Source organism: Polypterus senegalus, chromosome 6 (genome assembly GCF_016835505.1).
Source record: "Polypterus senegalus isolate Bchr_013 chromosome 6, ASM1683550v1, whole genome shotgun sequence".
NCBI classification, from domain to species: Eukaryota; Metazoa; Chordata; class Cladistia; order Polypteriformes; family Polypteridae; genus Polypterus; species Polypterus senegalus.
In genome coordinates, this window is record NC_053159.1 from 166,598,990 (window position 1) to 166,626,846 (window position 27,857).

The 27,857-nt window shown below is 41.1% G+C and overlaps 1 protein-coding gene across 3 annotated transcripts in view; it reads right to left on the reverse strand.

Moving 5' to 3' along the window:
* Positions 1-27,857, reverse strand: part of LOC120531779 (potassium voltage-gated channel subfamily H member 7-like) — a 440,320-nt gene that overhangs the window by 77,054 nt on the left and 335,409 nt on the right. Inside the window, exon 9 of one of the 3 annotated variants that reach the window (XM_039757502.1) lies at positions 26,453-26,707. In XM_039757502.1, the coding sequence (XP_039613436.1) occupies positions 26,453-26,707 (255 nt within the window). The remainder of the gene's footprint in view (positions 1-26,452; positions 26,708-27,857) is intronic. The other 2 variants (XM_039757501.1, XM_039757500.1) reach the window with 2 other exon arrangements.

The following is a 27,857-nucleotide window of genomic DNA, read 5'->3' on the forward strand; positions in this document are numbered from 1 at the left end:
ATTGTCCTTACCTCTTCGATCTGGTTAAGGATGAATTGAGTCATGGAATAAACCTGGTGCATGCCTTTTCCAGATAACGTTGTGTTGTGTAGCACCAGAAATGAGGGAGTGGAGAGGAAGAAAGAAGGGGTATGGATAATAGAGGGTTGAAGATAAACAGGAAGAAGAAAGAATATACGAGGTTTAATAATGATCAGGATTCAGAAGTTAGCTTGAAGTGAGAACCATTGAAAACACTGAATATATTTAAATACCAAGGATCAGAGGTGGCCCAAGATGGAAAACTAGATGCAGAGATAACCCATGATTTGCAGTGTGGATGGAAAAATTGGAAGAAGGTATCAGGAGTATTGTGTGATCAATGAATTAAGGTGAAAGTTGAAGGTAAGGTTTTTAAGACAGTTGTGAGACCAACAATACTGTATGGAGCGGAGATATGGAAAGTAAAGGGAGAGCAGGAGAAGAAGTGGCAGAAATGAGAATGTTGAGATGGATGTATAAAGTTACAAAAAAGGACAGAATAAGAAATGAGACAATCAGAGGTAGAACAGAAGTTGGAGAGATTTCTAAGAAAGCACAGAAAAGTAAACTGAAGTGGTATGGACATGTAATGAGGAGAGACAATGAATATGTGGGCAAAAAAGTGATGGGAATGAAGTACAGGGGGCGTGAAAGCGAGAGAGACCAATGCAGATGTGGATGGATAAAGTAAAAGAAGATCTGAAGGAGAAAGGCTTGACTGGGAAGGAGGTGCACAACAGAGCTGGTTGGAGAAGGCTGATCAAGCACATTGACCCCACATAGAAGTGAGAAGTGATGAAGGAGAAAAAGAAGAAGACTAAATATACAATTTGTACATATAAATAGACATGTTTGTTAAAATAAACAGAAAACAAAGTAAAAGCTGATTAATATACATGAACACCAACAATATTTGTCCATTAATTAATTGTTGAACTATAGCCAATTGACAATGGAATTACTGCTGTACACAATATTACCCAAAATAAAAAAAGATGTAGAACATACAGTAGCTTAATTAAATTTCCAAAAAAATATTTTTTTAGCTTTGCACCTCGAAATTACTGTATCCAGAAGGTATTTTCATAACATGTAAAATTGGATTTCAGGCAGGTTAATGACCAGGAAACAGTCAGTAAATGCAATTGAGGCTACTTAACCTGGGATGAGGTTGTTTAGACTATTGGTCTTCCTAATTACAATATATTTGAGCTGCAGATTCAGGAATATCACAAACATAATTCCAAAACAATCTGTAAAACAAGACAGAACTCCTTCAAAATGAAATCCAATGTGAATAAAACCAATGTGCTAAACAAATGGATCAAGATTTTTAACCCAAGTTCAACATGGGAGATATAAGGCCATTTGAAGTGATTTGGAAGTTTATGAGTTTGTACTCACTAGGAAATGTGCAGAAGCAATTATGAGGTTAACACAATGGTATTTTACAAATGATGTAAAAATAATACAAAGTAAACCCAAAGCGTTTCAGCGCAAGCCTGCTTTCAAGTCCTCAAAAAGACGTAACTGAACTACAATCAGATGCAGCACTAGACATTACTTGAAGTGCTAGTACAATAGTTCTCAAGCTCAGTCCTATAGCCCCATCATGGCCCCAGTTTCTGTTTTTAACTGGACTCCTGCCATATTAAGATTAGTTATCCTAATGTCAAGTTAGTTTTGCTGACTTTTTTATTGGAGTACAGTAGGTGTTTATGTATGTTACATGGAAATAGGTTTTTTATAATGATTTTTAAGATTTTCATTATCAATATCATAATTGTTATTATGCTTTTCCATGAGTTCTGGATATTTATGCTGTTATGTACTAATAAGCACACTGGCAAAAATGTATGTTCATCTCAAATTTTCAAAATATCGCAGTTTTGCCCTTTGCAACTGGCTAAGGTTACATCTACAACTAAAAAGTGACAAGTTGGAGAGATCATTTTTGCTGTATAAACAGGCCAGTGGAGATAGCCGCCTCAGGGCTAATATTCAAAATCTGATAATCTCTTTTAGTCATCATGTCTGAGTCAGACAGCACGCTTGGTGTGTTTGGCTTCAACTGGTCGAGCCAATGGAACACGACTCAAAAGAGTTTACACTTGATGAATCATAAAGCAATTTGCAGAGAAAACATATCTTAATATAGTAATGTATATAAAAAAATAATTAATAAGGCTGTGTAATAAACACTCCTGAAATGTGCTTTGCATGATTTTTTCCTCATGCCTACTCTCTGGTAGGTGAGTAACACTGCTACATCTATTTTCTTAAGTGATATGTAGGGTGTGAATTTCTTATGGTGCATGGAGTCACAGTTCTGTTCCATTTCAGGTAGAGATGCTTTTAAGTTGGATTTAGATTTTTTTCCTGCTTGTAAGTACACACACACACACACACACACACACACACAAATCAAAACCAAGATGCTAGCCACTATTCCATTGTGCCACCTTGGCGTTAGTAGCTTTTGTGAATTTCTTCACTGATTATAAAATTGAGAAACACATTAAAAGTGAGATTTAAACCACACCTATAGGATTGAAGACAGATAAAAATCAACTTATTTACTGATAATTGACATGTGCAGAATTTAGCATAATTGCCTAGCAGGTCTAGAGTACTCAATTTAAACATTTGCACATTGCCACCAGCTCTATGGGGGTTTTTGTCCTATTTCCTTCAAAATCTTAAAGATGTGAAGGTTAGGTTAGTACAAGACTCTAAATTGCCTTTGAGTGAGTGAGTGGGGGGCTGTGAAAGGAGGTCCTTGAAACGAAGGACTTCCTTTGCTGATATGACTGTGCTAACTTTGATAAGCTAGGATGAGGAGTCACCATATAGAGAGGAAGTGGAACAGCTGTCCATTTGGTGCTGAAACAACATTCTAGGTCAACATTGATAAAACTAAATTGTTGACTTTAAGGAAAAATAAAACACCCTGACCACATCCCAGTCTGCATCAATGGCAACGCTTAGGAGATTATAAACAGTGCCAAGTTCCTCAGTGTGCACCTGCTGTAACTGAGTACCTCACAGGGACTAACAACACCATTTCACTAACTATAAAGGCCTGGCAGAGACTACACTTTTTGAGGTGGTTAAAGCAAGGAAACCTCCTGTCTCACATTTATATGGCCTTTCACCCTACCCTAACATCTTAGATCATAATCTCTTGCTCCGGTTTAGGCACAAGTTACTTTATCTATCATGTCACTGCACTGATCTGTGGAAATTGCCTTGTTCTCTGTGTAATTCTGACAGTTAAATTTATTTACATATTGCCTATTTAAAATTTATATTGTGTGGTTTTGTCTGTTTGTGCACCCAGTCTTATATTATTTGTACTATAAGAAAACTGTCAGCACTGAACTTAATCATTTCGTCTCTCGGTGTACTTGTGTATGGTAAGAGATGACAATAAGCCGGAAGCCGGAAGGTAACATAACTGAGGGTGACGAAAGACAACTGTAACACAACTAGAGGGTCACTTTAGCTCACATAAGGATGTGTTTTTTTGTGGGAATGCTGTGATCACTCACATTTCAACCAAACAATTTTGGGATAGATGGATGGACGATAAAATAAGGAATTTGCAGAGGAATGGAGTGGAATCCAATATGCTCATAAACGTGAAGGCCTTTGAGGGTGTATGCTCACATTTTCACTCTTCTTAGTTACATTGAATAACCCAGTAAGGATAACTCAGAAAATGTCTGTCTCTTCATGCAATTTCTCCATTCCACCCTTGTTTGCTCTCTTATCCATTTAAATGTTTACTCTATTTCTGCAGCAGGGAAAACATTTGAAAAAGGCAAAAGAAGGTATAGGCTAGAAAAGTAGAGGGGGTGGAAATCAGAGAGATACAAAAGTGTGCAAACATATGCTGATGCAGTGGCAATTAGAAAGCAATACGTCTGTAAAGAGGAAAATGATCAAACCCTAGTTATTAATGATAACAATGTGCTCTTTCTTAATGGATCAATTTCCAAAACAAATGAAACAAAGTATGTACTACCAGCTTTCACTCCTTGGAATAAAAAGAGATCTGTTTAATTTGTTTAAGTTGAAAACTTGGCTGAAGAACACATTGCTGTAAAAGCGTACCTGATCTGCCCACACACATATGTCTAGAAAAATCCTCAAATATTCCATATTATATATACACATGCATATTATATACACACACATACATATACATATATACAGTGTGTATATATATATTGTATAGACCGAGAGAGACAGTAGCAAGGGTTGGGGTTTTCCGCCCCGTATATTGCAATCAAACAAAAACAGGTCAAAATATAAACAAAACAGTTCATATGCGCGACGCCGACTCCTGGCGTCGCGCCATTTTATTGGGGAGGAGCGGAAGTGGAGGAATGTCGGGAAGGACCGCAAGGGAGGATGGGAAGGATGACGTCAGGGCAAGATGGCGGAGGAAGGGCGGAAGTATCGCACTGCGGTCATCCATGCCTATGGTGCAGGACGGTCTTTTTCCTATGAGGAAGCAGAGGGAGAAAGTTAATACCCCACCATTCCCTGGCGCGAGTGGTTTCCCAGGTGCTGTCGAATCAATCCGCGCCTCCTACTCGCGTGCGTGACACGATCCCCCCCTTAGCCCAGGACCGTCAGGTCGGGCGGACCTAACCGAGAGGTCGTGAATACGAGAGAGGGCATCGGCATTGGCCTGAAGGGTGCCCGCCGATAAGTGACAGTGAACTTATACGGCTGTAAGTCCAGGAACCACCTGGTGACCCGCGGATTCGACTCTTTGTGCAGGGACATCCACTGAAGTGCAGCGTGATCAGTCACCAGAGCGAACTCGCGACCCAGCAGGTAGTACGGAGGTGGGTCACTGCCCACTTAATGGCCAAGGCCTCCCTCTCCACTGCCGCGTACCGGTCTCCCGGTCCATCAGTTTCCGACTAAGGTACATCACAGGGTGCTCGACACCATCGACGCTTTGGCTCAGCACGGCACCCAGGCCTGTGTCCGAAGCGTCGGTCTGGAGAATAAACGGGAGCCCAAAATCGGGCGTCCGTAACACAGGTGCCGACGTTAGGGCCTTCTTTAGGTCACTGAACGCTGTTCTGCTTTGTCGGTCCACACCACGTATAGGGAGCCCTTTTGTCAGGTCAGTCAAGGGTGCTGCTCTTTGAGAAACGGGAACAAACCGGCGGTAGTAACCCGCAAGCCCCAAGAAAGCCTGCACCTGTTTCTTGGTACTCGGACGGGGCCATTCTAAGATGTCTTTCACTTTGGAGCTCTGTGGCCGCACCTGTCCTTGTCCCACGAGGTAGCCTAAATATTTGGCCTCCTTTAATCCAAAAAAACACTTCCGGGGGTTTATGCGGAGGCCGGCTTTAGCCAGTGTTCGGAGGACAGCTGCGACCTGCAGTAGATGCTCCTCCCAGGTGCCGGAATAGATGACAACGCCATCCAGGTAGGCGGCGCTATAGGACTGGTGGGGCGCCAGCACTCTATCTACCAGACGCTGAAGGTCGCCGGGCCCGTGCAGCCCAAATGGGAGGACCTTGTACTGCCAGTGCCCGCTAGGGGTGCTAAAGGCCGCTTTCTCCTTTGCGGATGCCGTTAAAGGAATTTGCCAATACCCTTTGTCATGTCAAGGGTAGTCAGATATCGAGCCGCACTCCAGCCGCCAAGGAGGTCGCCAATGCGGGGCATGGGGTAGGCATCGAACTTGGAGATCTGATTCAGACGCCTAAAGTCATTACAGAACCTCCAGGAGCCGCCTGGCTTGGAGACGAGGACAATAGGGCTGGACCAGGGACTATGGCTCTCTTCAATTATGTCCATGTCCAACATACGCTTTCACCTCCAGTTCGACCTCTGCGCGCTTTGCCTCCGGAGTCGGTAGGGCCTCTCCCGGACGATTACCCGGCCCGTGACTATATCGCGGCTCAATCAGCGCGGTCCGGCCGGGTGACTCGCCACTACCTCGGGGATGGCTCGGAGTGTTTGGGCTAACTCCTGCCGCTGCTTGGGGGTCAGCTCTTCACCGAGGTTAAGGGCAGTTGTGCTTGTAAAAGGGAGAGTGACCTACGGAGCTGGGAAGCTCCTCTCTATCTCTCAGGGCTTTAACAGGTTGACATGATAGATCCTCTCACTTTCGGTCGACGTTGGGCTGTTTTACCAAATAGTCGACGAGTCCTTTCTCTCCTTAACCTCGTAAGGCCCTTGCCAGTGAGCGAGCAGCTTCGAGTGGGAGGTCGGGACGAGCACCATAACTCGGTCCCGGGCGAACTCCCTGAGGACGGAGTTGCGGTTGTAACACCGGCCTGCGCTGCTTGCGCACGAGTCACGCGCTCTTTTAGGAGGGGCCTGATCTTTGTGAGTCGGTCGCGCAGTTGCGCACGCATCAAAATATTAGAGGAGGGAAGAGCCTCGCCTCCCAGCCTTCTTTTAGGATGTCGAGGATTCCCCGGGTTGTCGCCCGTATAGTAATTCAAAGGGGAGAAGCCCGTAGAGGCCTGGGGTACCTCCCGGTAGGCAAAAGCACGAGCGGGAGGAGCTGGTCCCAGTTCCTGCCGTCGCGCTGACTACCTTGCGGAGCATCTGCTTAAGCGCCTGATTAAATCGCTCACCAACCCGCCAGTTTGCGGGTGATAGACTGACGCTTTCAGGTGCTTTATCTGCAGTAATTTGGCCACCTCCTTGAACGTATCCGAAGTGAAGGGCGTACCCTGGTCCGTGAGGACCTCCTTGGGTATGCCCACGCGAAAACAAGTTAACCAGTTCCCGTGCGATGCTTTTAGTATTAGCGGGCGCAGGGGAACCGCCTCTGGGTACCGGGTGGCATAGTCCACCATGACTAGGATATACTTGTGGCCACGGGTTGAGGGCTCCAGGGGTCCCACCAAATCGACCCCTATCCTTTCAAAGGGGATGTCCACGAGGGGAATAGGGACTAGAGGAGCACGGTCCCTCCTAGGAATCTGGCGGGTCTGGCACTCCGACAGGATTGACAGAACCGCCGGACCTCCTCATTGATCCCAGGCCAGTAAAAGCGGGCTTAATCCTCTCCAGTGTTTTTCGCCCCGAGGTGGGCCTAGGAGGTGAGCATGTGCCAACTCGCATATCTCCCGCCGGAAGGTACGCTGAATTAGCAACAACTTCCGCACCTCGCCCTCATGGGTAGCCACTCGGTACAACAGATCATTTCAAGGACAAAGAAGGGTTCCCGGTGTGGATCCGTCCGCTGTCGAGCTGTTAGGCAGAACAATCGCGTTCCGGGCAAAGCGCAGGGAGTCATCATTCCACTGCTCCCTCTTAAAGGAGGCCGGCGTGGACCGAAATTGATGGTCCAGGCCGAGAGGGTCTTGGGGCCTGGGCCCGGGAGAGTTCCTGGCTAGTCCCTTCTCCGCGGAATCTTCCGGTCAAGGTCCGTAGCCACGAAAGGTCCCCGAGACACCAGCCCCATAGGGCCTGCCCTTGTGCACGGCGTGGAGGCCGCGGGAGGGTGCCTTTTCCCCTCATGACAAGATCCAACGAGGCCCCGGAGCGCGTAATGGCTTACCGCTGATTCTTTTAGACCAGTCTTGTCCCAGGATCACTGGGAAGGGGGTCAGGTAACACAGCGACCGCATTTGATTGGTTCCCCCTTCCAGGTAAGATAGCAGTGAGCGGAACGATATGACCTAGTCCCCCCATGTACACAGGTAACCAACAAATGTTGCTTTAACCACTGTTGCGGTAAGACAAACGGCGAGCAACAATGGTAATGTTGCTGCCGGAATCAAACAAAGCCACCACGGCGTGCCCATTTAGCAACACCACTCCCGTGATTCGACTCGCCAAGGGATGCGGCGGGTACAATACCTCTCCGTGATGTCCAGCTGCAGTCCATAGGCTCCGGGCGTGTGATGGGGCAGTTTGGCAGCAGGTGGCGGTCTCGCCACACTTGAAACAGCGCGGACCCGCCTCTCTTTGGCTCTGGCTGGCGCTTCTGCAGCGCGCCGAGGGGCTCGGGGTGGCCGCCCGTCCCTGCGGTTCCCGAGCAGGCTTTTCTGACCCCCAAGTCGGAGGACCGCCAACTGACGCTCCAGGACGCCGAGGAGGCCCGACATGTTTGATAGGCGTGCCCCGACCTGCTGGGCGAGGGAACTGGGCATTGCGTTGACCAGGCCTTCACAGGCCACCCGCCGACGACTTCCGCCTGCCGGGCTCTCTGGCCGTAGCCAGCGCCCATCTTGCCCCAGAACTCAACGCCTGGGCGCGAAGCGGCTTTTCGGGTCAAAGACCCAGTTCCGCCATTCGCCGCCTGCTGGCCCGGCTAATGCCGAGCGGGCCAATATTTCGGGCTTGAGGAGGTCGTAATTAGCGCCTCCTCCTCAGGGAGGTCATAATAGGCCGCAGCGCTGGTCCTTTAGGTATGGCGCCAAGATGGACGCCACTGACCGCTGCCACTGCTCCGGTGGCCGCCCTCTCAAACATGCCCAGGTAGGCATCGACGTCCTCGAAGGCCCATCGGCACCATAGGATGAGGCGGCTGCCTGGGCGGGTCTGGTCTCGCCTGGGCTTCCACTAACCTGGCCTCGTGGCCTCCAGCTCCCGGTTGGTAGCGGCTTGCGCTTGCTGCAGGGCCTGGAGCTGGGCGCTCATTCCCTGCAGCACGGTGTTCAGGTCCTGTCCCTCCGCATTCCGGGATCTCTATCCTGCCGCTACGCCACTTGTAAAGAACCGAGAGAGACAGTAGCAAGGGTTGGGGTTTTCCGCCCCGTATATTGTAATTTGCAAACAAAAACAGGTCAAAATATAAACAAACAGTTCATATCGCGCGCGACTCCTGGCGTCGCGCCATTTTATTGGGGAGGAGCCGGAAGTGGAGGAATGTCGGGAAGGACCGCAAGGGAGGATGGGAAGGATGACGCCAGGGCAAGATGGCGGAGGAAGGGCGGAAGTATCGCACTGCGGTCATCCATGCCTATGGTGCAGGACGGTCTTTTTCCTATGAGGAAGCAGAGGGAGAAAGTTAATACCCCACCATTCCCTGGCGAGTGGTTTCCCAGGTGCTGTCGAATCAATCCATGCCTCCTACTCAAGTATGCGTGACAATATATATATATATATATATATATATAATATATTTACAGTATATTTATATTTCTTTGCTTAGAAAACTTGGGAATTCATTTTCCAAAAAATGAGTGCAAAGATTATTTCACACTTGTGCTGTGCAAGCGGGATGTGAACTGAATCCTGCAGTTGTGTGTGTATGTGCTTGTGGGGTGGAGGGATTCTCATATCACCTAAGTCCATAGGACAGCTTTTCATTTTTGTTAGCAATATTTTTGGTATAATGAGTACTGGTGAATTTTTGATGTTTTTTTTTGCAGTTTTCTCTGTTATTACAAATCACATTACAAACATTAAGAGCTGTTATTTGATACAATAAAGAACAATATTCATCATTATCTTCTATTTTATGATGTGCTTATCCAGTTCAAATTAATCACAGACTGTTTCTACTGATTCTAATTGAAAGCTAGCTATAGATAAGATGCCATCATGACACACACAAACAGAATCACATCTAAATGATTCAAAGATGCCAACCAACTTATGAGAACGTCTTCAGCTAATCAAAGGTAATCCACACAAACATCCAGTCTCCTAAGTGCCTTGAGCATGGGAAAGGTGATATATAAATAAAATGTATTATTATTATTATTACTATTAGAGTAAAATCTAAACTAGAATTGCTTTTTAACAGTTGTCAAAGACCCTGAAGTACCAACAAGTTGAGGAACATTTTTATATAAAGCTGGTCCAATTGAACTAAAAGCCTGGTCCCCCAAGGTGAAAAGCTTTTTCTGCAGAATAGACAAGAAGTTAGCAGACCTAAACCTAAGGGAACTAGTCAGTGTAAGGAGAACACATTGTGCAGTATCAGTTAAGGAAGAGACTCTTAAAATAGATCTTCTTTTCGAAACTAGGGTTAAATGGATATACTGTATGTTAGTGAAATTGTTAGTACTTGTGCAGCACTATTTTGAACATACTGCAAATTCTGGATGGATGTAAAGGTGAGGTAAGCAAACAAAGAATTACATTAGTCAATGTTGATGAAGTAAAAGCATGAACCAATTTTTCATTGTCATGCATCAATAAAATAGTCCAAGTTTAAGTATATTCTTTATATGATAAAAGAAATTTTTGCAGGCAATTGACATATGGGTTTAAAATAAAGTATAGAGACAATTATGACCCTGTGATCTGTAAATGAAGAGAGAAGAGAAGAATTAAATAACCTCTAAAGCAATGCGTGTAACAGTAGATTTTTTTATTCTGGCAGGGAATACCCATCAAAATAGCTTCTGATTTGCTGACATTTAACTGCAGGCAGTTCTCAGATATCCACTTTCAGAGGTCATCTAAGCATTGAGATGCATGGCCAAGAGCCATGTGGACATAAAGAGAAGTATGGAGAGGAATCTACATGTCATCAGTGTAAAAGAGCAACAACACACTACGCTGACACAAAATTCTACCCTGAAGTAATAAGTAAATTAAAAACAGCACTGGGCTCTAAGGTTACCCACGTAAGTGCCATTGTTAGAAGGATAATAATAATTATAATATAATTATAATAATAAATATAATTATAATTATAATAATATTGGCACGGTGGCGCAGTGGGTAGCACTGCTGCCTCGCAGTTAGGAGACCCAGGTTTGTTTCCCTGTGTTCTCCCTGTGTCTGCGTGGGTTTCCTCTGGGTACTCCGATTTCCTCCTACAGTCCAAAGACATGCAGGTTAGGTGCATTGGTGATTCTAAATTGTGCCTTGTGTGTGTGTGTGTGTGTGCAGTGGGCTGGCACCCTGCCCAGGGTTTGTTTCCTGCCTTGTGCCCTATGTTGGTTGGGATTGGCTCCAGCAGACCCCTGTGACCCTGTAGTTAGGATATAGCGAGTTGGATAATGGATGGATGGATGGATTATAATAACAGATCAACAGTTCATCCAAAATATATTTGCATCCATTCCCAATGTAAACACTCATAAAATTATAATGGCTTGTGTTTTAAATCCAGAACTAGATAGGTCTCCTGCCACAGGGGCGATGACATCTAACACTGCAAAGACAATTACACAGTTTGTAACTGATCACAACTTATCAGACCCCTGGAGATTTCTAAACCCAAACTCAAGAGCATATTCCTTCTACTCACCAGTGCATCATTGCATCATTGCTAATCAAGAATTGATTATTTCTTTGTAGATAATAATTTGTTGTCTACGATTAAATCTTGTAAGTATGATGCTATTGTCATCTCCGACCATGCCCCTTTGATCTTGGAGCTAAAATCATTATGCCCCACATACACATCTCGCAGATGGCATCTTAACCCACTTTTATTAGCAGACGACAAATGTACAGAATTTATATCCAAACAAATCGATCTTTTTAAGAGACAAATACATCCTCGGAGGTTTCTGCAGGATTACTCTGGGAAACCCTGAAGGCTTTCTTAACAGGACAGATTATTCATATCTGTCCCAGAAAAATAAATTGGAAACCAAAAAGGTACCAGAGCTAATCAGTGAAATTACTACCTCAACCTCTTAACAACTAAAGAATCTGAACAACTCATTTTTAAATCAAGACATTTAAAAACACTAAAATTTAAAACACTATTAACATGGAGAGAAAGCTAATAAGATCTTAGCTCATCAAATCCACAAAAAGTAAGTTCACAATGCAATCCCAGCAATCACCAACACAGACGGAGACAAAATCATTGACCATAAAAATGTAATGCACTCATTTAAAGACTACTATAAGTCCTTATATTCTACTGGGTTTAAAGAAGATAAGACACATTACAGATACCACAAATAGACACTCTCACTGCAGAGGAATTGGATAAACCTCTGGCACTATCAGAATTACTAGATGCTATAAACTCACTTCAGAGTGGAAAAGCAGCAGGCCCTGATGGCAAATATTATTAAAAAAAAACTAGCTCCCCTATTATTAGCAACTTTTACAGAAGCTAGAGACAATAAAATTCTACCTCAAACCTTTCACCAAGCATTAATTACCATCTTTCCTAAACAAAATAAGGACTTATTACAATGCAAATCATAAAGACCAATTTCACTTCTGAATAATGATGTTAAGTTACTCTCCAAAGTCCTAGCTAGAAGGATTGAGAAAGTGCTTCCTTCGGTAATATCACAAGACCAAACAGAAGTTATTAAAGGCAGACACTTTGCTACCAATCCTGCCTGTTTAATGTAATATATTCACCCACAAAATCTAACACCCTGGAGGTATTATTATTGTTAGATGCAGAAAAACAACATTAATTCAGATTACTTTAAACTTAAATTATGGTACCAGACACGGATGCCCCTTGTAACCACTGGCTTTTGCAATCGTCATTGAGCCACTGGCAGTTCACTGTCGAAATGCTTATGAGATAAAGGGTATTATCAGACAAGGACTGGAACAGAAAATTTCTATATATTCAGATGATATGGTGCTGTATGTATCAGATCCACAAAATACCGTGCCTGCAGTCCTAACAGCACTAACAGAATTTCGAAAGATTTCTGGTCTCAGAATTAATTTGAATAAAAGTGTGCTCTTTCCAGTGAATTCTCAAGCACGTAATATTAGCTTGGACACCTTACCTTTTACATTGCAGATCAATTTAAATATCTAGGGGTCAACATCACAAGTAAAAATAAAGCTCTTTATTAACAAAATTGTGCTGTCTGTATGAAAAAAATTAAGCAAGACTTGCATAGATGGTCTACCCTTCATCTCACTTTAGCTGAAAGAATTAAAATTGTTAAGATGAATATCCTCCCTAAGCTTCTTTTTAATTTCAAAACATTCCAATATACATCAATAAATTTTTTTTTAAGAAATTAGATTCAACCATAACCTAATTTATATGGAATTCAAAGGGCGACCCTACAAAGACCAAAGGTGGAAGGTGGCATGGCTGTACCTAACTTTTAATTTTATTACTGGGCAGCAAATATAAAAGCTATAAAAACCTGGATATGGACACAAATACTGTAGACTGAACAGACACAGGCTTAGTTAGCAATAGAAATAAAATCCTGCAGTACTTCTTTATATTCCTTACTTTGTATCCCAATAAGTACAAGTCATCGCCAATATACTAACAACCCAATTGTGCTTCACTAACTCAGAATAAGGAACCAATGTAGGAAGTATTTTAAGATAGAGAAGCACCTCTGTGCATATCTGTGGCACCTCTGTACGAGAACCACCTTTTTTCACCCTCTCAAACATATGCAGTTTTTAATGTCTGGAAAACATTTGGGATTAAATCACTTAGAAATTTGTACATAGACAACGTCTTTGCATCCTATGAACAATTACACTCCAAATTTAACTTTCCATCAACACATTTCTTTCACTACCTTCAAATCATAAACTTTTTTAAATAAAACCTGCCCAATTTTCCTCACCTCTCACCTACCTTGAGGTCTTGAGGACTCAGACAGCATCTCCGTAATATTTAAAACCATTTTACAGTCCCTCCCTTTCAAAGATCCAAGAGTACAGTGGGAAAAGGATCTCTCACTCCACATCTCAGAAAAGGAGTGGTAGGTAGCCATGCATATAATTCACTTGAGCTCCATATGCACAAAGCATACAATTATTCAACTTAAAATTATATATCAAGCACATCTCTCTCATTTAAAATTGTCAAAATGCTTCTAAGGCCAAGATCCAACCTGCAATCGTTGCAATCAAGTTCCAGCCTCACTGGGCCACATGTTCTGGACCTGCACCAAATTAACATCATTTTGGACAAAAAAAATCTTTCAGACAGCCTTGGTGTCAAAATCCCTCCTAACCCATTAACAGCTGTGTTTGGTGTACTTCCAGATGGGCTTAAAGTGGAAAAGGACAAGCAAACTGTAATTGCCTTTAATACACTATTGGCACACAGACTTACCTTGCTTAATTTGAAGAATTCTAACTCTCCTATTTTAAGTCAGTGGATAACTGATGTTATAAACTATTTGAAATTGGAAAAAATCTAATTCTCACTTAGACGATCTGTGCAAAAAGTTTTCAAAATCTGGCAGGATCTAATCAATAAAATTTTAGAATAAGCATTTTAATTAAGGAAGCAGATTTTCTCCCCTCTTTTTTTACTCTATTTTTATTCATGTATTACTTTATATATTTACTTATTTTTACTAGCTTAACGTTTTACTTTGCTGGCCTAGCTCTCTTTCTCATGGGTGGGGGGTGATTTATTTTGAACAAAGTCTTGTAAAACTTGACTTATTTTTATGGAATGTAATTTGATTTTAATCTATACTAATAAAAGGCAAAGCCCTCACTCACTCACTCACTCACTCACTGACTCATCACCAATTCTCCAACTTCCCGTGTGGGTGGAAGGCTGAAATTTGGCAGGTTCATTCCTTACAGCTTCCTTACAAAAGTTGGGCAGGTTTCATTTCGAAATTCTACGCGTAATGGTCATAACTGGAAGCTGTTTTTCTCCATTTACTGTAATGGAGATGAGCTTGAACGCCGTGGGGGCGGAGTTTCGTGTGACATCATCACGCCTCCCACGTAATCACGCAGTACATAGAAAACCAGGAAGACCTCCAAAAAGCGCTGAAGAAAACATGCATTATATAACTGAGAAGGCAGCGAAACAATAAGAAGCGCGCGAGTGACATATACAACCATATTCATGAGTTCTGCTACTTCGGAAACAAAGCACGATGTAAACCTACACTTTAAATTAAGTTCATAGACAGGCTGCGCTGGCGCTTGTAATTTAGTGCCTGCCCATATAAGGCAGTCCGTCAGCGGCAATCCAATAGCAAACTGCCACGGGTAAATATTCACGGGTGAAGGACTGTGCTTATGGAGAGGAAGATGAGATGGTCAGGGTGGTGTTTGACACAAACTCAGCGAAACTGCGAGAGAAAGTTTTAAGTGCCAGGACTAAGGTAACATTAAATACAGCCATGGACATAGCACGAGATGGCACCAGCACAGCTGGGAAACTTCGATGCATGTACACCGAACGGCTCACGTGAACTGACGCAGTGCACAGATAAAAAGCAACAGTTCCAAACAGCGTTGAACAAAAACAGAATTACACAATTGAAAAGGCAGCAAAAAATATGAAGCGTTTGATACATAAAAGCATATTCATAAATCCAGCTACTGCGGAAACAAAGTCAATGTCCCGCTAAAGGAAGACAGTGTAAAAAAGAAACCCGTGCATGCAGTGTGTCAGGTCTCAGATAAAGAAGAAGACGAGCTGTTTAGTGATGCAGTAAGAAACGAATCGATGAATGAAACCTGTCATCTTTACAACGATTGACAAACACGGAATGTAACTTGAACACAACACATCCTACAAATACGAACCTGATTGAAAGAAATAATGATAATCAAATCCTTGATGACAACAACACTCAGTAACACTCACAAAACAAATACTGTATATTGACAGTCATGTTACGTTATTTTTAAAATGTTCCCTTTTCTTTTTCTAGCTTATACTTCTCCGCTGCGATACGCGGGTATATATATGTATATATATATCCCGATCTACATACTCGAATAATTGATACTTTATTCACCATCAATGATTGTTTTGGTAAAGCCATACTCAGTGTATTCATTAGATGAACGGTAAAAAAGTAACAGCGAGGGGAGGATGACTTATTGAGGCATGCAGGCTGTAGTGCGCGTCAACTCTATCTGAATTGCGCGATCACATTTAAAAAAATATATCTTTTCAAGTTCTATTTAGTCCATATGTGTCAAACTCAAGGGCAGGACCACATCCGCCCGGCGTGTAATTATATCCGCCCGAGATCATTTTATATACTGTATTATTGTTATTAATGGCCCGGGTATATGAAGCGCTGGTAACACAATAAACTACAGATCCCATAATGCAGCGCTTCAGCTGCCTTGCCGAACACTTACCGCGTTAATCAAGTCTAGCTTATGATGCTGCAAGTTATTGCGAAGCTAGCTCACACGATGCTGAAGAGAAAAGTTGATTCTGAAAATAGAGCCTTTAAAACCGATGGGAGGCTGAGTATATGTTTACTGAACCCGTGTGTCTCATTTGTGGAGCTAATGTGGCTGTAATTAACAGAATTTAATCTAAGACGGCACTATGAGACAAAACATCAGGGTAACCTGAATGCAATGCAGAAGATACAGAAAGCAGAAGAATTAAATAAGAATCTGACACTTCAGCGGACGTTTTTACCCGTGCACAATCACAAAGTGATTTCAAGTGAAGCTGCTTTTATGGGAGACACAAATGTACCAGTGCAATTTGCCCCACTTTCCCTGTTGCCAAGTAATGTTAAACCAAGTCGTCACTACGGTGTTCCCAAATACGCCCTTTGCTGATAAACTGAGCGCACTGAGTTTGCACGGCGCTTTGGTGACTTTGAAGAACAAAAAAAGTCCGTCTACATGCGGCTCGAACCTTGTGCATGTTTGTTAGCACATATCTGTGTGAGAAGCTCTTCTCAGTGATAAAGACTAACAAAACAGCACACAGGAGTCGCCTCACTGATGAGCACCTGCAGTCCATCCTGAGAATCTCCACAACACAGAACCTCACACCAAACATAAACAAACCTGTGGCCAAAAAAAGATGCCAGGCGTCCAGCTCTAAAATGACATATGAGCAAAGACAACTGAATGATTTGATTTGTTATTGCTGAAAGGAACACATTTTATTTATATTTCTAGGTTTTGTTATGCAGCATGTTCATATTTGAAGTTGTATAATTTTGACAGGATATATTTTTATGGAGAGCAAAATCTTTGGGATATTTAAAATCTAAGTTTATTTTTTATATAAAATTACATAAGAGTAAAGAAATTTGAATGTTTGTTCTTTTAACGTTTACTTTATTTCTAACTTGTATAATTTAGACAGGATACTGTATATTTTTATGGAGAGCAAAATATTATAAGTTGTTTAAGGTTTGAGTTGATTTATTCACGAATAATATTCCTGTCTGTTTTTACCATTCCTATGAAAGATATTTCTGTCGACTAAATAAAAATTCCTTCTATTTAAAATTTAAATAGAACTTGAACAAATACGATAGTCTTATAACAATCAATGATATCATTAACAAGCTATTTTTGTTTGCCCTATTTGTTTCTCAGTGATTATCATCATGACCGGTCCAAAGGACAACTGACTACCAATGGACTTTTAAAATTTCATACACAGATGTTTTAAAGCCAATGACTATTAATAGCTTTTTTACAGTTAAGAAATTAGAAGTTAAAACCACCAATTATATAAAGAATGTATGTATGGATGTGTGTACATATACATTAAAATGTGTATATTTTGAATGATTTTTCTCAGTTTGTGTTTCCACATTATGTTTTCTTTTAATGTTGCACCTTTGCCTTTCTATATTTTTAGGTGCATTTGCATTTTAAGAATTAAGCACCAATTGCGAAAGCCCATGTCTATCTGTCTGTCTGTTTGCCTGACTATCTGTTCACATGAACCAACTTGGCCCCTGGTGGATCAGTTTTGTTGAGATGTGGCACACTTATTCTTTAAATAAATTTATCAAGGCAGTTTACTTTTTATTCAGATATCCTAAACAGATTGTGCTGTTTTAAAATTAAAAAATTTCCCATTGAAAAGCATTGCCGTATTTGTAAAGTCATCCATCTTAAAACAGAGAGACATGTTGTGCAACTTCAATAAACTTGTATATTTTGTATATTTTCCTGTTTTTCTTATACAACAATCATTTAGATGCCCAAAGCAAGTTTGTGAGATGTTTGTCAGCGCGCATGCACAAACAACTCACACAGTGATGTTCTTCTCCTGCTGCTATAGGTAAGTTAACTAAAAGAGCACAAAAACATCACATCTGAAAATAAATGAAAAGGAAAATCAATTATGTAAACATATATATGACTGAATTGATCGAACAAATTATCAGCAGATTATTATTGTAAAGAGCAGATGTTATCACCCTGCAGCTAAATGTTGTTTGAACTAATTGATAACACGGGAGAGGTGCAGCTGACCTAACTGATCTAAAGATAAGGCAGGTTTACAAATGGACAGTGACATTGGGAAGTGGGAAGCTTCAGTGGCTCTAGCGCCAGGGCCCTGACCTTTCAGTCCAAGATAAACACGAACAATTGCGGCAAGTTCCTGATCTTCTTGTCTATGATGTATTATTGGTATTCTAAAGTACTGTGTTTTAATTAATATTAACCTAGGGGCTCTGCCCCCTGCTCACTTTACTCGCCCACCACCGGGTTTGGTTTACCCGGATATACAATTTAAAGAGATTGTTATTTTCATGGGAAATGTTACATATGCTTTTCACTTTTACTTTAAAACTTTTGTAAAAACAATACTTGTCCTTTAATTAATGACTCAGGCGTGATTAAATCTTTCTTGCAGGACGTTTAATGCTGCTTGGGTTGTGAAGGGTGGGCGGCTGAATGCACGCTAAGTAAATGCTGTCGGATCATCTGCTGTCTTTCTGCTGCTGCTGGCAAGCTGTGTGTTCTTTTTGTCGCGCTTTGCGTTGATCATTTCAGAGCCTGTGCAGCAGCTGTCTTTTTGCCACATCGTGTCTCTGCCACTCGCATTGTGAAAGGTTGGGGGGGCTAAATGCACGCTAAGGAGAAGGGTTCGGATCATCTGCTGGCTTCCTGCTGCTTGCGAGCTGCATGTTCTGCTTGTCGTTGTTTTAAGAGCTGGGAGCACATGATGTCTGTCTGCCAAAAGCATTTCAACAACTGCTTGGTTAGATGTCCCTAAACTTGTTTTAAATGTGGTCTCACTGCCTTGTCTCACGTGACGTTAAAGTGTCTCTTGAGTGACGTCAAATTGTATCCGTGTGACGTTAAAGTGTCTCTTGCGGGATGCCAAATTGTCTTCCGAGAAGATCACGTCTCATCTCCCTAGTCTCCCTCCCAGGATTTTTTTTTGATAATAGAGAGATAGCTTGATGAGGAATGTGTTTCAGTTCCTTTAATCCTTTCATAGAGTAATAACGATCTAAAATAACAAACATGGAACAACTGACTCTTGGATAAAGAAAAAAAAATTGAAATACTTCAACTTTCACATCAATTCTCTTAATTATCAAATGCACCTGAATGTTACACCACACACACATTTTCTAACTTGTTAATTATTGTAGAGCACACTGAGATAATTACTGGAAGTACACTTATTGGGAAAAAATTAAAGTGAATGATAATGAATTGAAGTGGCTACTCACTTTTAAATTGCATTGTGTACTTCACACTGCATGGGGTTTATATGAAAGGAAAAATAAAAACCTGTTTCTGTAATAATCATCAAGCGCCACCATTTTATTTCTCTAGTTTATTTAATCACATGACTTGATTGATATCACACTGCAACAGACACAAAGTAGCATGGCTTCAGGAAAACTGTAAGCAAATGGAGAAACTATGGGCAGAGGCCAGTCAATTTCTAATAAGGTGAGTCTATTATAAGATATTTCTTGACAGTCATTTGAGTGAAAAAGTGTTCTTTAGTTGAAGTGGGTCAGCACAGCACATTTATATTGTAGTTTTTTTTCCCATCTTCTGAACTAAGGGCAGAAACTAAATATATCCCCAAGAAACACTAATCCCTGGCTATATGTCCATATGTAAAATGAATCTAGTTACACTAAGGTAAAAAAATTATGGAGTAAATGCATAGAACTGAATAAAGATCCCATAATTTCAGGTTTGTACTAGGAAATTAGCTATAAGACTGACTTAGAATTGTTTTATTTCCACTTTTTGAAGAAACTGAGTAGGAGTCAATCATAATAATAGAAGACCAGAAACGTACCTGGGAGAACAACAGAAACTGCTCTATTGGCTTTCACAAAAGATTTGACTCCTTTTGTGGGAGTACAATGAAAACTTTCCACAGAAATAACAAAATATACAGAGGATGTTTTAAATGGATAAGGGAAAAAATATAAATGTCAGCAATACTAAACTTGTGTGTCACTTTTTTTTCTGAAAATGTATACCGGTTTTGGAAAAGTATGACCTTATTATGCCAGACGTTTGTGTTAAAACAACTTGTGCTGGAACAGGATGAGCAATTCAAAACCATTTTTTTGCCTGAATGCTTACATTATACAAACAAGAAATAGAAAATAATAGCCAAATCATCAACTACTATAGAACAGCAGAGAGCACAGATTGTATTTATTGTGTCTGCCGGATCAGCACAAAAATATTCTCTAGAGAAACTCCACTTCAGTAACATTCAGCTTATCTAAGTGAAGTTTGCAGTGGCAACATGCCTAGCTGTTCAGCCCAGGCCAACCTAACCTACTGTATGTAACTTCTCTCAGCTCCTCCAAAAATAATCTTTGGCATTTCAAAAACCCATAGTTACAGTAATGTGTAACTCAAACATCCATCCATTTATTCCTAACCTCACTTATTTCTGTTCAGGATTATGGATGCCTGGTATCTGTCCCGAAAGCACTGTGCACAGGGTAGGAATCAACCCTGGATGCAACACCACTTTTCGCCCATATATATATACCCAAACACACTCACAGTGGGTCAGTTTAGAGCTATCAGTCAAATTAACATGTGCATCTCTGGGGTGTGGAAGGAAACTAGAGTACCCATACATGCAAGTTTTTCATTGTGTTTAACCATGTAATAAAATCTTCAAGGAGAACAGCTAGAACAGTAGCTCTAGCACTGAGGGGCTTGGGTATTTTTGTCTACAAATGCTTCAATATTTAATTACACTTCACTTAGCTTCATTAGCTTTGTACACCTCTGACCAGTTTTTATTTGTTTTAAAAAATGTGAAATTAAGAAAAACCTAGATTTAGGAGAAAAGAAAATAAGCAAAACATTAAGGGTTTGGAAAGAATGGAGGTGATTACTTTGCCTTTTCTCCCACCGAGTGTCTACATACCAACAGAAATAAACAAATTAAAATACTAATGAGGAAAAAAAACATTGCTGCTATTTGTTTAATGTATTTCTTGTTTTGAGTTTCCTTCTGTTTTGGTGCCTTAGTTTGTTTTTAGTGTTTTGACCTTACATGGTAATTCTAACACTAAGGTGCTTAAACTCTTCCATTCATTACTATTTAATGAACATCAATGTATCCATTTTCTGTTCTAAATTATCCACATCAGGGCTGTTCGGACATGATTCCTATCCTTGTAGCAATGACTGGAAGTCATGAACCCACCCTAGACAGGGCGCCAATCTATTTAAGGGCAAACTGGCACATTCACAGAAAAATACTCATACTTGACCAAATAAGAGTCACTAATTAACCTACCCTGTACATTTTTCCAAGTATAGAATAAAGCAGAAAAACATCCAATGCATTAGCTTTAAATACCACAGCGAAAATGTGTTAGATAAAATAAAATGAACAAAAGAAAAAAAAAAGTTTTTTATTTTCTCGAATAAGAGTAAGTTTTGACAAAGAATATGATAATAGTTTTGATCTACTGCATGATTGCATTCTTTTGTTTTCTTAAATGATCCTCATAGATACTGAAATTTGCTTTGTTATTTCTTTATGCTTTTACAATTACATGTGTGTGTTATCTGAATTTCTTATTACAGATGGGAGATGTCACTGAAGAGTGAAAATAGAAAATAGAAGGATTTTCATAATAGCAGCTAAGATAAGTTAACGAAACAAAGCAGTCATACAGAGGAATAAACAATACCTTCTTGTAACTTTGGATTAAAGAATACTTTATTGAACCTACAGATTTGTAAATACAGAGTATTCCTTCTCTCCTCTTCAAAGAACTAATATTGTGAATCCTTTTTACACACTGCCTTTAATAGGAACTAATCTTATTACCTGAGAGTAAAGTTTTCACTTAATGGAATTTGCAAAACTCTGGTACACAAGTAATGTATGCTGTGTAGCTGGACATTCAAAGAGAAGTTCCTTGTTGTGGGATGTGAGATGGGGTGACATTAGATGTGGTGGGGTTGGATGTCCAAATGTGACCATTTACTTTTCACACTAAACCCTAACCACACTATTCCCTATCCTGAATGGTTTACACTAAATCCTAACCACAGAAGCCCATAACCTTAACATATGTACTAAAACTGGTGTGATAAAACTGTTTAGACATTTCTAAAATTACACTGGCTTTATGGTGCTGCAGCTCTGTAAACATATGATAATGCTGCATTCTGGTATAGTAGGTGATGGTCTTTACCTTGTACAGTGAAATAAATAAATAAATAAACGATATTGGGCAACGGAATAATTACAGAATTTATTACTAGTGAATTGATTAAATAAATACATATCTAATGTCATACCTACCCTATACACTAACACTTAGACATGGTCCAGCAAGGTCAGGATTAGCGAATGTTGGAGGGCTTTGGCATCTGACCCCACCCATATCAATCCCTGCCCGCTCCCTTGCTCTACAGCAATGGGTTGTTGCATTGCTGCAGCTCCAACACAACTAGACGCTGTCTCAAGATGCTTTCATCAAATTAAAATCCCAGAAATGTATGATTTGTTACAGTGTGGTTTTGATGGTAACATGTGGAGTAACATTTTGTAACTCATAACAATTTTCATAATTTGGAACTGAAAAATCTTTACATTTCTTTTGTGTCATTCTGATGATGGAGGTGTAGCTAGAGGAAGGATATCATGGACTTTGCTGTACAAGTAGAAATGTTGAACTAACAGAATGAATCGTAGAAAAGACATTACATCTACTAGAATTGCTTACTTTGGTTAACATTTGACAATGGGACTTTATTGTAAAAATCTTGCTTGACTTGTTGCTTGAAAATTGCTTGTTTGTTTTTCAGTTTGGAAAAAAGTTTGATCATCAGAATTGTGTAGTTGTATCTTAATTATTTAATGAGCATTTTTCTTTAGAATAAGAATAACAAGGGAAAATGTTCCAGCACTAACAGGATTGTAATAAATAGTGAGAGGGTCTTCTGTTCTATCTGAGAATGAAATATGCTGCTCTGAATTTGCCTTTGTAGAGTTTCTGTATGGGTATGGGTGTTCCTTATTAGCTGATACTCCAACTACTAAGTGGCCATGTTATGGCTAACAATCATTGAGTCAGGTAAACAGAAACACACAGGTTTATTAAATAGTTTGTGAAGCTCCAGCTCCCTAGTGGGCAAAAGTTTTGCTGAAGCCAGACATATAATACATATGTCTGGAAACAACCATGAGTGACTTGTGCTTAAAAATGTGTGGGATGGCTCACTGAGTGTCACTTGTGAGTGTAGACTTGTAAACGTGTGGTGTGTGTGCAGAAATCACAATACAGGTTTTAAAAATAAACATAACCTGTTGCAAGGGAAAAGCCATTCTGTAGCATCCAAGTACACATTGGCATTCAATGGCATCAATGGAAGGATGGTAAACATGAACAATATAGGTGCGGTGTGTGCTCTCTGTTGTTCAGTGTGGCAGATAGCTGGAGCCCTTACCCAGCCGGACACCCGGAGCATGAAAGACCAGGGGAGAGTGTATTTTTCAGAACATTTCTCCCCCAGACCGACAGAGTGCAGCCCCCTTGGCTTGCAGTGGGGGCGCATGGACATTTGCAGGGCCCTATTTGGCTCCATTTCCGCCACACTTGGAGGAGGCTCATTGGGCACCTGGAGTCCTGGGTGCCCTATAAAAATGGGCCAGTCCCCACCATTCTTGGACCAGAGCTGAGAGGAAGAGGACAAAGCCTGAGGAGAAGTGGAGGCGGATGGACTGGTGGCAGAGAAGGGATTGTGTTGTGTCTCGGTGCTGGTTTACTGTGTGCGTAGAACTGTAAATAAACCGTGGGCTGGGTGAAAAACCTGTCTCCTGCCTGTCTGTGTCGGGGTTAGGTTGGCTATAGTCACATCAGTTATGACAAAAACATAGGAGTCAATTGGTAACTAGAAACAAATATATCAACTGCAAAATATGCATTTGAAGTAAACGGTGTGTCACATCCCATCAAAAGGCCTGCTGTTAAGAGAGCTGATAATAAAAAGCCACAACAGATGCAGATTATTTACTTGAATCAACATAATATGCCTAACAACACAAGTAAACTCAAGGAGAAGGCTGCACAGCATCCACCTCCTGACTGCACATCTAAACAAATAACTAAAGAAATTTAATATTATTGTATGATTGGAAATGCACACATGCCATGAAAAAATAGCTGCTACATTTTAAAATGTTGTATATACATAGACCACAATACTTATCTAAACTCTTATTTGTTGTTACATCATATAGTAGTGGAGTAGTTAAAAAGATATCATAGCAGACAGAGGTACTCCTCAAACATGTGGAGCCCAGTAGCTACGGTGATCAATGCATATGTATGTGTGTCTTCACTGTCACCGCACTCATTACAGCATGTAAATTAATTATCAAGCATCAGTTACATTGCACTACTGAGCTCCTGAATGGTTAACAGCAATTTTAGCTTTTTATTTTCTGTCAGCATTTTGTTCAGGATCCTTTGCTCTCTCCTTGATACTATGGTAGTGGTTTAAAACGCATGGACTGGAGGGTGTTTCAGGAAGAAGCCCTGTGGGTGTAGCCTTTTCAGTGCAGGATTTCACTGCTATTCACTAAACGCTTTATAATGGGTTGTTGTGACGATGTGGGTTCTGGCTCCACACTCCCTTTGCTGTTGGAAGCACATGAACCCAACACCGTCGATAATGTAACCGAGTGAGCTAGTCAATGGAGGCAAATTACTGAGCAAGGGGAAGGTAGAAAGTGCAACAGTGCTTTTATTAAAAACCAACAAAAACAGTCAACAAAATAGTGTTCCATAAATAGTGCAGTTTTTCAATAAATAAATCCATAAAATGAAAAAAACGTGGAGGTTAAAACAACAATAAGAAAAGACAATCCTTTAAAACGAGAGGTTAAATCTTCTTATGGAAGCAGTCTTAAAACATTAACAAATCCGGTGCTTTTCTGGTAGCGTCTCTGTTAGCGTCTCACCTGCTTATCCCGTTTGGGCTTCGCAGCAGGCAAGACGCTCTCTGCAGCTGCCCTCCTACATCACACATTCGAGACTGGAGACCTCCCGATCTCTGGCTCCGGTATGGCACTCATCCCAGTCCCGGAGAACTTGGTTTCCCCCAACGGCCAGGTCGCTCATGTTGGGGATTCCACCACCAAGCCTCCCGACTTCCGCTGCCTTTCCGCGGCTTCTCTGCGGCCCGTCGCCTTCCCTGGTCACTCCCGCTACCTGATCGCCAGCGGAGCGACATCAACACAAACGCCTGGGTGTCGGCCTAACACCCAGCTTCCACGCAGCTGTCCACGAAGCGCCGATCGCTGCGCCACCACACTCACGCACCGCCTGCTTCCTCTCCTGCTCCCGTAACCTCCGGCCCTCTCCTTTCCTTTTTCTCTCTCCATTTTTTACACGAACGCTTTTCTCCCCCACAACCGACTCGCTTCTTTTTAAACGTGAGGGGCCATCACAGCTGTAGCATTAGCCACGGGAGCAATCACGAATGTGGGCAGTTCCTCACCTGTGCACACGGTGAGAAACGCCCACATCGACGACTGCCCCGCGGCTCGCTACAACAACGCCTCACGGCCTCGGGTGCGGTGATTATCTATTTAAAATGAATGGCCTTTTCTCAACGAGCTGTGGACCCATAACACCACAGTTGTCCCCAGTTATGTATTCTCATTTGACAGTCACATCTGGACACATGAAACTAAGTGGTCATTAAATTGCTGACAGTCGTGTCCAGGTGAAAGCGCTGTATATAGTATTGCAACGGTTTGGAGTACACGCTCCCACACAGAAAAGCATTTTCCATAATATTGCAGATGTGTATCACCCTTGGCACTAAATGTTTGTGAAACAGATTTGAGTTTACGTTTTCAAAGCACCTAGCTGTGAAAAGCAAAATATAAGGCTATATGTTATATTAGAAAGGGGCATCTGAATTTGCAAATTAGGCCTTCCTACATTTCTCTGTTGTTAATATGCAACATTATAACACAGTTAAAGACCTTGGCAATAAGAAGTGCTACTGTTCCCCCTTTTTTGGAAGCAGAGGAGTCCCATGTGGAGTTCAGTGGGAGTCCTACTGGCCAAAAAAAAAGAAAGGGAGAAGAAAGTGTTTCTCAGTTTGGCACAAACATGCAAAACAAAGGGCACAATAAACTATTGCTAGATTTTTCGGAGTATAACTCAATGTACTATGCATTCATTTTCTAGTATATTACACAGTGAAATTATTATATCACATATAATTGTAAAGATTTTCCTTTGATAACCGAACTAAATTGTGCAATGAGCTGCTGCAGTCAGCTTTTTTTTAAAAATCTTTCAGCAGAACATGCTTGCCTATTTACCGAGAATTGCAACCACAATGTCATCCTTTAGGATCTCAATTGAGCCTCGGGAAAGGAAATAAAGTGCAGTCAGGACATCTCCGCCATGGACCAGAGTGTCTCCAGGGGGCGCATGTGTTGTTTTGAACCTCATTGCCAGAGCTCTCAGGCAACCTTTTGTTGCTCCTTTAAATGCCTTACAGTTCTGGAGCAAATTCTGGTTAAGATGAAGGCAAATGTCAGCCTGCAGACACTCTGGAAACCCCTTTAGAACCTAATGAGGAAAGAAAAAGATAAGAAAAATTAATGGACTGTCAAACAAACTGAGTAGAGACAGAAAGAAAAAGAAACAGGCAACCATCAATTTTCGAACCTGCTTAATCCAGCAGAGGAATGCAGGGGGCTGCAATGTTTTCTATGAGCAGGGACCAGCCTTAGACATCTTCAAGCATGCAACCACACTTCATACAATTGTATTAATTTCCTTACACTAATCATTTCAAGATTTTACAATTCCATATATGTGAAGAAAATGTTATTTATGATTATTACATTTTTACCTTTTTATTAATTTGTTTTTGTAGATGTTTCAGGCAAGTACTGTTTCAATGTGTAGTAAATGTTCATTTAAACTGTGTCATCTCTACTGCTAGATAATTCATAATTTGCCATCACAAAAAAACACAGCAACAAAAAAGACAAAGCATTACACAAAACTATCATATAATATATCTATCCATCCATGCATCATTTTACTGAACCCATCTAGTCCATACAGGGTCACAGGGAGCTAAAGCTTACTCTGAAAGCACTGGGTGTCCACTGCAGGGCACAATAATGCACACATACACACTCACTTGCGCTGGGAGAAACTTAGATTTGTCAATTAACTAAACATACACATCAAGTGATACAGAAGCAAACAAGATCACCCACACAACCATAAGAAGAAGAGCCAAAGTCCACATGGTCAGTTAACTGGGACAGGAATCAAACCCAGGTTCCTGGAGCTGTAAGGCAGCAGCACTCATCACAGTATTTCCCACAGAGTATAATTAGCTTTTGCTGAGGATAGGATAAAGATAAGGAGACCATGAGATGTGGCATATGAGATATCTCCTTTTTTTAAATTTTTACTAATGATCATAAAATAAAGTTTAACGGTACTGATGTTTAGTGGTGCCGATTCTATAGCAGTTCTAGCCCATAAATGATGAGAATATTATAGATGTAACTAAACTGACCATAATACCTCTAATGTAATCTTCTACAGACAAGTGATACAGATCATTTAACTGTTTAATAAAAGGGTGTGTTCATTTTACATTCTCAACAAAAACCCATAGTAATGGACCCCCATTTCTATAAAACAGTAAAATAAATGTAGAATAGCAAAGATATGCTTTATTTGATACTGTAGCAGGTT